Source organism: Centropristis striata, chromosome 18 (genome assembly GCF_030273125.1).
Source record: "Centropristis striata isolate RG_2023a ecotype Rhode Island chromosome 18, C.striata_1.0, whole genome shotgun sequence".
Classification (NCBI taxonomy): domain Eukaryota; kingdom Metazoa; phylum Chordata; class Actinopteri; order Perciformes; family Serranidae; genus Centropristis; species Centropristis striata.
In genome coordinates, this window is record NC_081534.1 from 2,133,373 (window position 1) to 2,147,796 (window position 14,424).

The 14,424-nt window shown below is 36.9% G+C and overlaps 1 protein-coding gene across 2 annotated transcripts in view; it reads left to right on the forward strand.

The window, feature by feature from the left end:
• Positions 1–14,424, forward strand: part of LOC131990630 (glutamate receptor ionotropic, kainate 2-like) — a 110,519-nt gene that overhangs the window by 30,497 nt on the left and 65,598 nt on the right. Inside the window, exons 2-4 of one of the 2 annotated variants that reach the window (XM_059355708.1) lie at positions 3,262–3,429; positions 5,182–5,445; positions 11,426–11,607. In XM_059355708.1, coding sequence (XP_059211691.1) covers positions 3,262–3,429; positions 5,182–5,445; positions 11,426–11,607 — 614 coding nt within the window. The remainder of the gene's footprint in view (positions 1–3,261; positions 3,430–5,181; positions 5,446–11,425; positions 11,608–14,424) is intronic. The other variant, XM_059355709.1, reaches the window with a different exon arrangement.

Sequence of the window (14,424 nt, forward strand, 5' to 3'; positions counted from 1 at the left end):
TATTGCACCACCTACAACATCTTTCTAATGATGGATGGGTGGAAATACCGTCATCAATCTCACTGACCCCATTTACACTTGAAATGAAGTTCAGTCCAGACCATAGAAATAGAGTGAGAGTAGAACAGACATCAGCTCATTTGTCTGGTTTAACAAATCCGACACAGAATCAACGTAATAAACTTCTGGCCCCTTTCAAAAATAAAACACAAAACGCAGTTTATGCAGCCTAAAACTACTTCACATCAACATTACGATCAATCAATCAATCAATCAATCAATCAATCAATCAATCAATCAATCAATCAATCAAAGGGTCTCAGAGGGTCGAGACACGGACGACGAGAGACTGATTGTTGAAGTGGAACAGCATATAATCATTTATGACATAACATATTATTTTTATAAGGATAGATGGTCAGATCAACAGATCTTCCACGTCGGAGAACTAAAGTAAGCTGTTTATTTATTTTTTTTTTTTTTTTTATTTATTGTTGTTTGCACTTAAAAAACATACAATCGTTAGGAAATAACAGTACAAGAAACAGTAAAAGAAAATGCAGGAAAGATCAAAAAGCCCAAAGGGCTTATATACGCGACCCTCCCTCTTAAACCTATAAGTAACTATACTTTACTTAAATTACATAGCTAGATGAAAATAAAAAAATACAAACAAAATTTAAACAAAACAAATACAAAGGTGTAGAACATCTATAGAATAGTTTGTTGTTGTTGTTTACTTTATACACAGTTTATCACGGGATCTTGCGATCTCCCGTACGTTCAGGATTATCGCGTGTTCTCTTTATCTCGCATGTATACGGCTGGCTCACTACGCTGCCGTTCCGCGGCCTTCAAACGCCCGGTGGAAAGCCCCAGTAAGCGTCCTTGCCTTGCATAGCTTGTCTAGTTGTCGGCGACTAAACAGTCAGACCTATCAGGTTTAACTTGATGAGGAGGGTGGGTGGACACCCAGCAGGACGAAAAAATAAGACCTGTGAAAGTGCAGATGAGCTCATCAAGAGCCAGCGGCCGTCCACATCTGGAGACGAGACGGGCACCACCAGGTTATCTCGTCTATGATGATTACACCAGACAACTTCATACCGGATGGGTCGTACAACCGCGTCGACCAACCGCGTCCTCCATTACATCGCAGGATGAAATCGTATATGACACCATATAATGCAATGAGAACTGCAGAAGATCGATTAAAATGGAAAGAACTGGTGAAAAACATCGTAGTGCACCTACTGCCACTTGGCTACGGATTATGATGATGATGAGTGAAGCAGGAATCAAAGTGATGTAGTAGGTATAAGTACTGATAAAGTCCGTTAAGGGTTGGCTAGAGCAGTAGTTCTCAACCTTTTTGAGTCGTGACCCCCAATTTAACATGCATGTTGTCCGCGACCCCCGCTCACTGAACACAATCTCACACTCACAGTTCACATCACCCAAAAAAAGAAACAAAATGACTAAAAAAGACACAAAATGACCAAAAAAGACACAAAATGACCAAAAAAAGACACAAATTGAACTAAAAAGACACAAAATGACCCCAAAAAGAAACAAAATTCCCCAAAAAACACAAAATGACAAAAAAAGACACAAAATGACCAAAAAAAGGAAACAAAATGACCAAAAAGACAAATACACTGGCACCGTGTTTGTAACAAAAATATACTGTAATATAGTGTATATACAAGCCATCACTTTAATTTTTGCATTTCTTTTTTGTAAAAATACTTTTTCTCACTGTTAAATGTACTAAACACCATATCTCTAGCAGAAATATACAGCAATATTTAATGGTAAAATCTTTAATATATGCAGCATTTGTATAGTGTTTTCTTGTCAATTATGTGGCAGAACAGCGTTTCTTTTGATGGAAAAACTTTTTTTTTTATGTGAAAAAACAGTGCTATCATATCATATCATTTTACCGTAAAATTAGAAAAAGTTACAGCGTATTTATCACGGTAAAGTTCTGGCAACCACAGCTGCCGGTTTTTACCGTAAAAACTACAGTTTCTTTTTGACAGTGCAGCTCTTACCATCCATGAATTATCTGTTGTACTTATTATATTGCACTAAATAAGTAGATTGTTTTAAAGATTGTATTTGACTGTCACTGCATTATGTCTATGTGTGTTGGGGTCAAATGAACTGACGTGCATTTTTGTCGATTGTCAAATAAATGCAGGTAAATTATGTCCCGACATAATGTTGAAATGAGACACATTTGTTGCGGGTTGGTTGAAACATTGCCTCCCTTTGTTTGGGATTCTGAACCACATTGACGGACCATCTGGAGCCTTAACGGTTTTTGTTTGGCTCATAATAATTGACAAGTGTGAAGGGAGCTGTTTTAAGTTGACAACACCTTACTTTGCTGCGGTAATTATATTGTCTGGCTCGTGCGGCGTGGTGAAACAGCGTCTATTGTTTATTTTTGTGTTGAAGCTTTTACTTTGACAATTAATGAGCATCTCGAGGTGTGATTCACATATATCCAAAAGGTAACAAGATTTCCCAGGCGGGCACAGCATGAAACTCCCATCAGGACGCTCACCCATTAAAAATCAACCAAAGTAACAGTCACATAGGATGCAGAGATAATCATTTGAACTTCTGAGTCGATTTGTATTTAATGAGCGTAATTAAAAGCTTCCTGATGTTTAATCTTCATTTCAGATTTGATTTGCATTCTCCTGTCTGTCTGCTGTGCCCTTCTTTCTACACAACTTTAAATATCTTACTGATTCCTCCCATGGCTCTTTTTCTCCTTTCCTCTACCTTTTTGTCTTTTCGCCCTCGTTTTTTCCCGCTCTCTGTGCTCTCGTTTCTCTCCTCTCATTTGAGAATCACTGAAATCAATGGGACAAAGTGGAAGAGTGAACCCTTCTGTCAAGGCTGAACGAGGGAGTTAAAGAAGGGCACTCACCCCTGAACTCACCTTCCAATGTAACTAATTGCCCATAATTACAGCAACAACTGCCACAGAATGCAAATCAGCTGCGATCACAACGCACAATAAACCCTGTGAATCTGTTCCAGCGTCTGACAGAACTGTGTAAAGCACCCGGCACAATAGCATCGGTGTTAAAAATGAAAGCTGCGCTCAAGCCGTAATTGCATCATATTGATCATTTACTTGAATGTCAATTGTGTTCAGGAATCTGCTGCAATTACGGCGAGAGGGAAGTGGCTTTTCACAGGTTTTGTTCTCATCTGTCTTTTTCTTTTCTTCTTCTTCAGGAGGAATATTTGAATCCATTGAGAGCGGCCCTTCCGGAGCAGAGGAACTAGCCTTTAAATTTGCCTTGAACACAATCAACAGGAACCGCACCTTGCTCCCCAACACCACGCTCACTTATGACATCCAGAGAATAAACATCTTCGACAGCTTTGAGGCCTCAAGGAAAGGTGAGAGAGGAGATTTAGCAGAAACGAACCGTAGGGGCTTGTTTTATTTTCATTGTCTAGATCAGTAGTTCTCAACCTTTTTGAGTCGCAACCCCCAATTTAATATACATGTTGTCCGCAACCCCCGCTCACACGCACAGTTCAGATCACCCAAAAAAGAAACAAAATGACCAAAAAAGACACAAAATTACCAAAAAACACACAAAATTACAAAAAAAACCACACAAAATGGCCAAAGAAAGAAACAAATTGACCAAAGAAAGACACAAAATTACCAAAAAAGAGACAAAATGACAAAAAAAACATCACAAAATGACAAAAAAAAGACATTAAATTACCAAAAAGACTAAAACACATGAACACTTTAACACAGTGGAGACAGAGCTGACTTCCAAAATGATTTGGCGACCCCCAGAAATCATCTCGGGACCCCAATTGGGGTCGGGACCCCAAGGTTGAGAATAGCTGGTCTAGATCTTTGTAGTTGCAGCATTTCATTGATTTGTTATATGGCTCCTATGGTGGAATGTAACTAAGTACATTTACTCAGGTACTTAAGTACAACTTCGAGGTACTTCCACATTTGTAACTTTATACTTCTCAGACGTGGAAGAAGTATTCAGATCACTTACTTCAGTAAAAGTACTAATACCACACTGTGAAATTGCTCCACTACAAGTAAAAGTCCTGTATTCAAAACTTACTGAAGTAAAAGTAGAAAAGTATCAGCATCAAAATGTACTTAAAGTATCAAAAGTAAAAGTACTCGTTATGCAGAATGGACCCACTCTGATTGTTTCATATGTTCTAATCATATTATCAGATCATTTGTAATGATGCTTTTATGTAAGAAGTGTTTTTATTTTGTAAAGAACCTTTAAAGAGACATAGTATTTCAGACAGAGGGTGAATATAGATATATTCAGGAACACAGTATGAGAAAATGAATGTGTTTTTAAAGCATATAAACATGTTCTAGTAGAAACCCAAAACACAAGCATGAACCTAAAATGAGCATAATCAAAAAAGTAATAAAAATGCCTCTTTTTATGAAAGATTACAAAAAACAGTCAGTTTCTGTCAGTCAAATTTTAATGCTTTATTGACTGTGTGGTGTAACGGCTCACAGAATTTGTGAATTGAACATTAACTTCCAAAGACTGGAGACAAACACAGAAAATCAATTTAGACAATCATGGGCTGCGCCTGAAATCACACTCTATTTCCTATATCGTGCACTGTATTTACTGTCAGGGAATTTATTCAGGATTATGAACTATACAGAGATAGTATAGGGTAGAAGTCTGACACCAACCGAACACAAATACAGGCTGAACTGTCTACAGCAGCAAGATGTTAAATTGATAAATAGTTTGCTACATAAACAAAGATTTGTTCAGTCTTGCATTTTTATACTCATGTTTCCCTTGCTAGAGGTCTTCTTCTGGCTGGGCCCATTCAGCCACCTATAGATCAGCGGGATAGTATAAAATCAATGAACTGGGAAATTAGCTATTGAGACCAGAACCGCTTTTTAAAGCAGGCTGTAAACATGTTTATCTCTGCTGTAAAGTCGGGGGTTTTAACATCGGGGGTCTATGGCGATTGACTTGCTTTGGAACAATACAAAAGTGGCCATTTGCAGCTTTTGGCACTTCCATGTTGGCTCCATTTTGTGCTGGTGTATGTGTGCAAAAATGGAAATACAAAATAAAACTAATTTGTTGCTTCTTTCTCTTGTTATCCTACCAGCATGTGATCAGCTTTCCCTCGGGGTGGCGGCCATTTTTGGCCCCTCACACAGCTCGTCGGCCAACGCAGTCCAATCCATCTGCAATGCTTTGGGAGTGCCCCACATCCAGACCAAGTGGAAGCATCAAGTCTCCGACAACAGGGACTCGTACTATGTCAGCCTGTACCCTGACTTCTCCTCCCTCAGCAGAGCCATCCTTGACCTGGTGCACTTCTTCAAGTGGAGGACCGTCACCGTGGTGTACGACGACAGCACAGGTACAGGTACAGTCGGTGTCTGTCCTAATCTCTCTGCTTTTGCTCTGCATGGCGTGTATGTGACAGTGTTTTAAAACCATAGACTGGATATAAATAATGGAATAGTCACCATGACGTCACCCATTGGTTTGTGGCCCGTTGGAAGCCTCGAGTTCAGCGTTACACTCGAGAGAAGTCGCTGCTAATTCATGTTAGCATTAATTGGGACGTTCGTTTTGGCTAGCAAAAAACAAACACAAAAAAGTTTGTTACTTACCTTAGAAAACTGAGCAGCGACTCCTTGGAGTGTCTGTTAGTCCAACCAAAAACTGAACAAGACATTTACTGAACAAAACGTTCAAATAAACTGTCATTAAGTGAAAATACAGTGAAAGGGTCAAAGTTATGAGACCAAACCGCTAAACGTCCTTTTTTATATCTATATAACGTTATATATAACTTTATTGAAGCGTTGCCATGGATACGCATTGTTCTGCTTCTCTCCTGATGACGGCTCGCCTTGTTAGTGACCTGTCAATCAAAGGTAGCCCCGCCCCAAATCATACGATTCTTTATTTTCTATTTTCTTCTAAATGGGGCCATTATTTATACTTTTAACATCAGATTGTCTTGAAGAAGATTTTTTACTAGCGATTGAGACCATAGTGTTTTTTGAGAATTTTTCTCATTTTGTATTGAAATGAATGGACCCAAATGCTTCTGCAGCCACACTTAGCGCCCCCTGCTGGAATTTTCGGTAGAATGCAGCTAAGGCACTTCCTGGTTTGCCTCCCTGCTCAGACCCGGAGGTTACCGCCTGTTTAAAACCTGCAGCATTTACACCTTAAAATGTCCAGAAGAACACGAGGTACCAGGTGAGCTACAGAAAGCAGCAGTGAGCGCTCAGAGTTCACTGAGTGCTTTGTAACCTGTCAAGTTAATTCAGAAATCAATAGCTTACTGTTCTGCTTCAGTCCTGCAGGTGCTGCCCATGTCAGTCTTCCAGGAGAGTGAGCAGCAACATAGAAAAAAAGAGAACCACATTACCCAGAATGACCCAATGTCTCTTCAGATTAATGCCATGCAGAACTGTAGTATGTGGAGGCTGACAACCGACATTAATAACACACAGAGACACTTGATCTCTGAGGGTGGCTATCACATGTGTCTGTGAGCCACTTTGTCTATCATGTGCTTCTGTGGAGTGCCTCATAATGTGCATTTTAAAAAGACGAGTCGTATTTTTGCTGGAGCGCAGTGATATTTTTAAAGTGTAATCGCTCCAGAGAAGACAACAATATTCAAATGCTCATTCGCAATTTATGAGCTATTTGGCATGATGCGGTTGACAGCTTAATGTAGGTAAATTAGACAGAGTTGAGAGGAGGTTTAGATTTTAGACAGCTTTTATAATGAATTCACTCCCAACTCTGAGCAAATGAATATTGTCTTGTAGTTGACATCCTAAATTGTGCCACTAAATAGATATTTAAACCCATTTCTGTTTCTTTGGACGACTAATAGTGTGATGCTTCTTTCAGTATCTCTATCTGTTGCATAAAATTACAGCACCGCAATAACTAACCAAGGGCTGAAACGCGACCAGAATGCTCAAATCTACCCTAATACCATTAGATTTAAGCAAATCAAAGGGTTATTGTAGCACCCTGTCCCTGTCTACCAGAGAGGAGAAGCTAACGTTAGCTATGTGTTAGCAAGCTAAGGTACTTGCAAACATAACACTGCTTAGCTTTCTGATTTATCTACACTCTTTTATAAAACATGTTACATATTGTAAAAAATGATTTTGCTTAACTTCCAGAAATATAGTCAGCTTAAAAAATATCAGAATTATTTGGATAAATAAAACTAAACATACTAAAAGCACAAAAGTATCAGAATCAAAATGTACTTCAAGTATTTAAACTAAAAGCACTTGTTATGCAAAATGGACCCATTTAGATTGTTACATATATATATACACTTAATATATTATTGCATGATTATTTTTAATGCATTTATGTAAGTAGCATTTTACTGAATTGAGTAATTGTTTTAAATTGATCATATTTTTTCATGTTAAAACTTGAAACAAGTACTTAAAATTGTACTTAAAATATAATTCACTGTCCATGAAACATCATGATATCTAAGCCGCCAAAACTGCAAAAAGCAGGAATTATGTGTTTATTCACTACATTGTTGTCAGCTTCACATAATTTGTCAATTAAGATGAACACACACTTTAAAACACACTGGTTGAAACATGTGCTATCAATCCCAAAAAATGTTCAATAGATGTAAATTAAGTTTAGAGAAAAGCACTCAGCCAAACACGAGCATGAACCGAAAATGAGCATAAACAAAAAATATAATAAAATTGCCAACATTGATATGAAAGAGAACAAAAACAGGAGAAAAAATCATCCAAAACTTGGTTGCAACATTTTTCTGCCAGTCAGTGTTTAATGCTTTATTGACTGTGTGGTGTAACAGCTCACAGAATACGTGATTGAACATTAACTTCAATTAAGATTGGAGACAAACACAGAAAATCAATTTAGACAATCATGGGCTGTGTCTGAAATCACACTCTATTTCCTATATAGCGCACTGTATTTACTGTCAGGGAATTTATTCAAGCTTTTAAAAGGTTGCATGTTTTCTTTGCTTGAGGTCTTCTTCTTCTTCTTCTCTGCTTCTTCTTTCCCTCTTTTGAGTTTCTTCTTTTTTACCCTCATTTAATAAGCTCCACCACAAGGAGTCATGCAATAGTGACTCTGGCAATTCAAATCGCAATTTGTTTAGAGCGTCTGCATGTTTTCATAAAAAACGTTGATATTTGGCGCCACAGTAATATAATGTAACCAAGAAGGAGCAGTAGGATATATTTACATATTTACACTTTTTCCCACACTTTACACAAATTTATTTATTATAAGTCCAACCAGGTTCTTTTTTATAACCTTAACCAAGTAGTTTTTTCCCCTCAACATAACCAAATAGTTTAACCACAAGTTCCACTGTGACCTAGGGCTGGGCGATATTGACCAAAAGTCATATCCTGATATATTTAGGCTGAATATCGATATACGATTTATATACCGATATTTTTATCGCAAAGTGAGAGCAAATGTTCAGTCAAAGTCAAATATGACATGTCACAAGTAGTTTTATTGAAACCGTTTATTTAAGTGAACATAAATACTGTATAACAACAAGAGTACCATATACTTAAAATCAAAGCTCCATTAAGTGCACATTTAAATAAAAAAATATCTTAAATAAAAATAGCCTCTGAAATAAATATACTTATATGAGAAAAGAATAACGAGCATTACAAAAGAACTAAATATGACAAACTCTAGTAAGGGCAGCATTTATATATGAAGATTTTTTTTTTAAAGAACTATATCGATATATACGATATGATCTAATTCCTTATCACATTAAAAAATATATCGATATATCGCCCAGCCATATTACATGGTTAAGGTTGGTAATAAGGTCAGGACCTGGGTTAAAATGAAACTACTTCTATATGTTATTCCTGGACACAGTTTAAATAGATAAAATATTTGGAGAAAAAAAAGAAATGACTGGATGCAATTCTGGAGGTTATATGAAGCTTGAATGTGGCGTATTTACTCATTAGTTTACTTGCTAACTTAAAACTTAAGAAACTTTAGATTCCGAAGAGGGAAGGGCAGCAATTATCTATAAAGAATAAAAAAAAAAGAACTATATCGATATATACGATATGATCTAATTCCTCATCATATTTAAAAATATATCGATACATTTTTTATATCGATATATCGCCCAGCCCTACCACATTGTTAAGGTTGGGAAATAACATAAAACTACTTCTATATGTTATTCCTGGACACAGTTTCAATAGATAAAATATTTGGAAAACAAATAAATTACTTGATGATATATTTTTTATATCGATATATCGCCCAGCCCTACTGTGACCATAGTGGAGCGTTACAGTTCAAAAACTGTATCGATATATACGATATGATCTAATTCCTCATCATATTTAAAAATATATTGATATATTTTTTATATCGATATATATCGCCCAGCCCTACTACATTGTTAAGGTTGGGAAAAAACGTAAAACTACTTCTAAATGTTATTCCTGGACACAGTTTCAATAGAAAAAATATTTGGAAAACAAAGAAATAACTTGATGATATATTTTTTATATCGATATATATCACCCAGCCCTACTGTGACCATAGTGGAGCGTTACAGTTCAACGTGACAGGCTGCAGCGTGTCAGAAAGTGACACCGAGGGGTCCTCACCAGACGTCCTTCCATGTGTGTGACAAGTCTGGGAATGGAACCGCCTTGGGATTTCCAGAAGCAGCCGATCCTGCAGCGTACTAGCACCCGTACGCTACTCTCTGACAAAATCCCAATGACTTGTCCCACTTGCCACATTATTCTAACTCATCTCCTTGACCTCCCTTCGCTTCTCTGCCTCGGAGCTCGGTACGTTAACACCCTCATTCTCCAGCAAAACTGCCCCAGTGAGATGCCAAAAGGTGACCTCTCGCCTCTCTCTCTCTCTCTCTCTCTCTCTGTCGGGGCCTCCTCTGCGGAGCATTTCTGCTGTAACACACCTGACGCCCTGAAAAGTGTGACAGCTGCATAGCCGCGTTGCTTTCCCCCCACCGCTTCCACCTGGTCCCAGGCTGTAATCACACAGCTTCATGCTCCAGGGCCCCGCACTGCTGATTGGAGCCTATCTGACGGCTGGCAGGAAAAACTATCGGAGGGGATAAAATATTCACACACAGCCGTTAGAAGATCCAGGGGGAAAGTCTGAAGGCATTAGCCAGAGCCCACAAACATCTACACTGACAGTGTTTCCCAAACGTTGAGCTCCCTTGACAGGTTTTTTTTCTTTTGCTTAACACCTCCCAAAGTGTCGGTACGAACAAAAACAGGGAGACGCGGACATGCCCTAGAGTAGGGATCTATTGGGATTACCTGAGGAAAGCTCTAGGTGGTTGGGTACTCCTCCCCACAATGGTGCCTCTCACAACAAGACCTGCATGTTCCTATTTCACACCAATCTTTCTATAGGCCTCAGGGAGACCCAGCCCCACTCACAGTAAGACCATTAAACTGCTCACACAGCACTTCATTTCAAAATAAAAAATAGGCTGAGCTATCTTAAAGTGGTTCCACGAAAAAAAAAAAAAAAAAAAATCCTATCTCTCTCCAGTTCCCTCTCAAACTATCCTCGCTGCTCCATCCATTTTTATACCCATGACAAGTAATCATCTCTCCCATCAATCCAGCCTCTTTCATCCCTGCACTCTGAAGTTCTTTACTGAGGGAGAAACTCATTGTAATCTCATCGCAGTATCTCCCGGAGAGCTTTCTACCTGAGTGTGTGGCCGAGAAATGAAAGGTGAAGATTGTAGCTCAATATGTGACGGTGGCGTCAGGCTCCCTAGGGGCAAGTACAAGCCGGGCAAACAGAGCCTCTCTCATCAGAGCACATCTGAAGTGTGTGCGAGAGAGAGCAGAGAGGCAGGATTGGCCGCAGCTTTCCATCAGGGTAAAATTGAAGCTATTCCATGCTGCTGTACGGCATCATGGAAGACGAGAGCGAATCAACATTTTGGAGGCTTCTGTGGGATTGGAAGTTTCAGTAGGAGGGCGCAGATCGAGGCTCTTTCCATTTTGTGCTTTTGGTATAAAAGAGTGCAATGTGCTGGGTTGGTGTTAAATTCTCTTGATAGGTCTGTAGCAGCCTGTTTTGCTTGCCAAGCATGAGTAGGAGGATCAATAGACTGTGGATTAGGAAGGCATGCATATGAGCCTTTTTTTTTTTTCTGCTGAGAAAACCTGAATCCAGTTGTGTTTTTTGTGGCCTCCTCACCATCGGAGATACTTCAGAATGGCAGCAGATCAAACACGCCATGTAGATGCAGCTTTAAAAAATTCCTTTTTTCACGCTATATGTGTCCTCTTTGTCTGCAGGTCTCATTCGACTGCAGGAGCTGATCAAGGCACCATCACGATATAACATTCGTTTGAAGATCCGACAGCTGCCCACAGAGACCAAGGATGCCAAGCCACTTCTGAAGGAGATGAAGAAAGCAAAAGAGTTCCATGTCATCTTTGATTGCGGACATGAGATGGCGGCCTGGATCCTAAAGCAGGTACCGACTCGGCTTAATGAGCCATCAGAGTTTATTTTACTTCATTGCACATACCACACCTGGGGGACTATTTATGACGCTCCACTGTGATTAATGTTATACGGAGAAAAAAATGAATTAATAATCAGCAAATCAGTACCAATATAAATCAGTTTATCAGTTTATATATATACAGATACAAACATATTGTATCATAATTGTACAAATGTTTTTAATAGTAATTTAAATACATAATCATAATAGTTTTAATACACTGTAAAATTATAAGTAAATTAAAAGTAAATTATCTTTATTAGTTTATTTATTTTTTTGTTTATTTTACTTCATTGCACATACCACAACTGGGAGACTATTTATGACGCTCGTGAGTGATTAATGTTTTATGAAAAAAAATGAATTAATAATCAGCAAATCAGTACCAATATACATCAGTTTATTCATTTATATAATAATTATTATATATATATATATATATATATATATATATATATATATATACATATATATATATATAAATAATTATTATATAAATGTTTTTAATCGTAATTTAAATACATAATCATAATACTTTTAATGCACTTTGTAAAATATATTTTAAAAAGTATAAGTTATCTTTATTGGTTTAGTTTTTTATTTATTTTTTTGTTTATTTTACTTCATTGCACATACTATTTATGATGCTCCAGAGTGATTAATGTTAATGTTGTTTTTTAATATTTTTCTAAATCTGTTGTGTTTTAGACATTTTCTTTTCCTTTTAAAAACTTTTCTACAAATTAATTCCTTGACCCTCATACATCCTTGTTTTAAATGTGTTCAAATCTTTATTTTTGTAGACATGCATAAGTTTTGGATGAAGATCTTTTTTTTTAACTTTATGAATTCTGTAGTTTTACAGTTCACCAAATCTCTAAATCTAATAGCATGTGAATTATAAATGTGTTGATGCATTGTAATCAGCCCTGTTAAACGTCAGCTCGTTACTGTATTATGAAATAATATTAAATTATTAAAAATCCTATAACAACAGCATTTAACAAAGAGTTCAATTCAAAAGACAAAGAGTTTTTATTTCACTTGCCCTCTCACCTTTGGACCAATCACGTGCCTCTAAAGATTCTCCAGCCTCGAGGATTGGTGGCAAAACATCTATTTGAACTGAGAACACTGCAAAAAGTTGTGTCTAAAAACAAGATCAAACAGTAAATCTGAGGGAAATGATCTTGCTGCATGGACAGATAATTTCACTTGACAAGATTTCTTAAATTAAGATAATTAAATCTAGAAATAAGCATGTTGAACACTTAAAATAACAAATTAACTCTTAAAACAAGATAAATTAAAGCTGAACTGGCCCGAGCAGAGTGCACTGACAATTATTTGTTTCTTACCAAGATAAAAAAAAACTTTAAATTTAGAAGTGTTACATTATTTATCTTGTTATAAGAGCTATTTCCTATTTTAAGCGTTCATACAATACATGCTTATTTCTAGATTTTAACAATCTTAATTTAAGAAATCTTGTCAAGGTAAATTATCTGTCCATGCAGCAAGATCATTTCCCTCAGATTTAGTGTTTTTATCTTGTTTTTAGACTAAACACCTTTTTTGCAGTGAAGGTGTAGCCTGTTGTGTATGCAAGCACGCTGCCTCTTAAATTACATTTACATACACATCACTGCTGATTAGGGAGCACCTCTGACGGACCCACTAAATGAAGAAAATGTACCCCAAAGTCTGTTTTACACCATTTAACACCGTTTTGAGTCGATATCTCATTTAACCTAGAAACTGTAGTAACACGGCACACAGATTGAACATGCCCCAGATTTATTAAACAAGCATCCCCGGGGCAACAACAACAACAACAACAACAACGTTAAAGTTATTCTGGGGAACATGATTGGAATGTAAAAAATTACATTATAAAATCAAGCTTCAAAAGTTTAATGAGGGAAAAATTCAAATATGAAAAAGCAGACTTTTGAAATGATCAATAATAACATAAAATTATTAAATTTTATTCATTTTTTCGTTATGAAATATAATTTCCAGCTGATATGCTGTGTTTTAATAATTCTTCAATTATTTAAATAAAGTGTTGTTCATTATATATCTCATATCAGATTTGCTCTTGATTATTTATTTCATTATGTCTTTTATTTATTCAATATTGAGCCCTTTGGGGTTCAATGCTATTCACTTTTAGGTTCAATATGCAAACAATACGGGCAGTTATGTTAATAGAACAATCTGCTACGTTTGTGAATGAAATGAGAGATTTTATTATAGCCTCTCCAGAATTAAATTAAGACTGATTTAACTGCAGTCCCAAAATGTCCTTAACTTCCCCTTATAGAACCATTCTCAGTACTCAAAACATGACTTATAGTTTATTCATTATGTATATTCAGTAAAACAATAAGCTCATATAGTATGTGCTCCTTTTATTACTCTTTCTCTCTTTAAGCAGTGATGCAAATGATTCAGATACCTACTTTCTGCTCCGTGCATCTTTAATCTCTTGGTAGAATATTAGATCTCTACTACTGACCCGTCATAATGGAAGCTCTCCATTGCACAATAAAGGTTTTTTAATTAGAAAGTCTAATTCTGCTCACAGGCATGTTAAATTCATTTTACAGAGGCACATAATTTATGAGAATAGTGGGGGTTCTTATTGAACTGGAGTCTTCTCAGAAGGATATTACACTGCTTGAATCCCATATAATGGTGCAAGTCTACGGGAAGCAACGAGAATGATTATTGATGATGAATACTTCGTAGGCACGACAAAACATATTCTGCATGTCAACA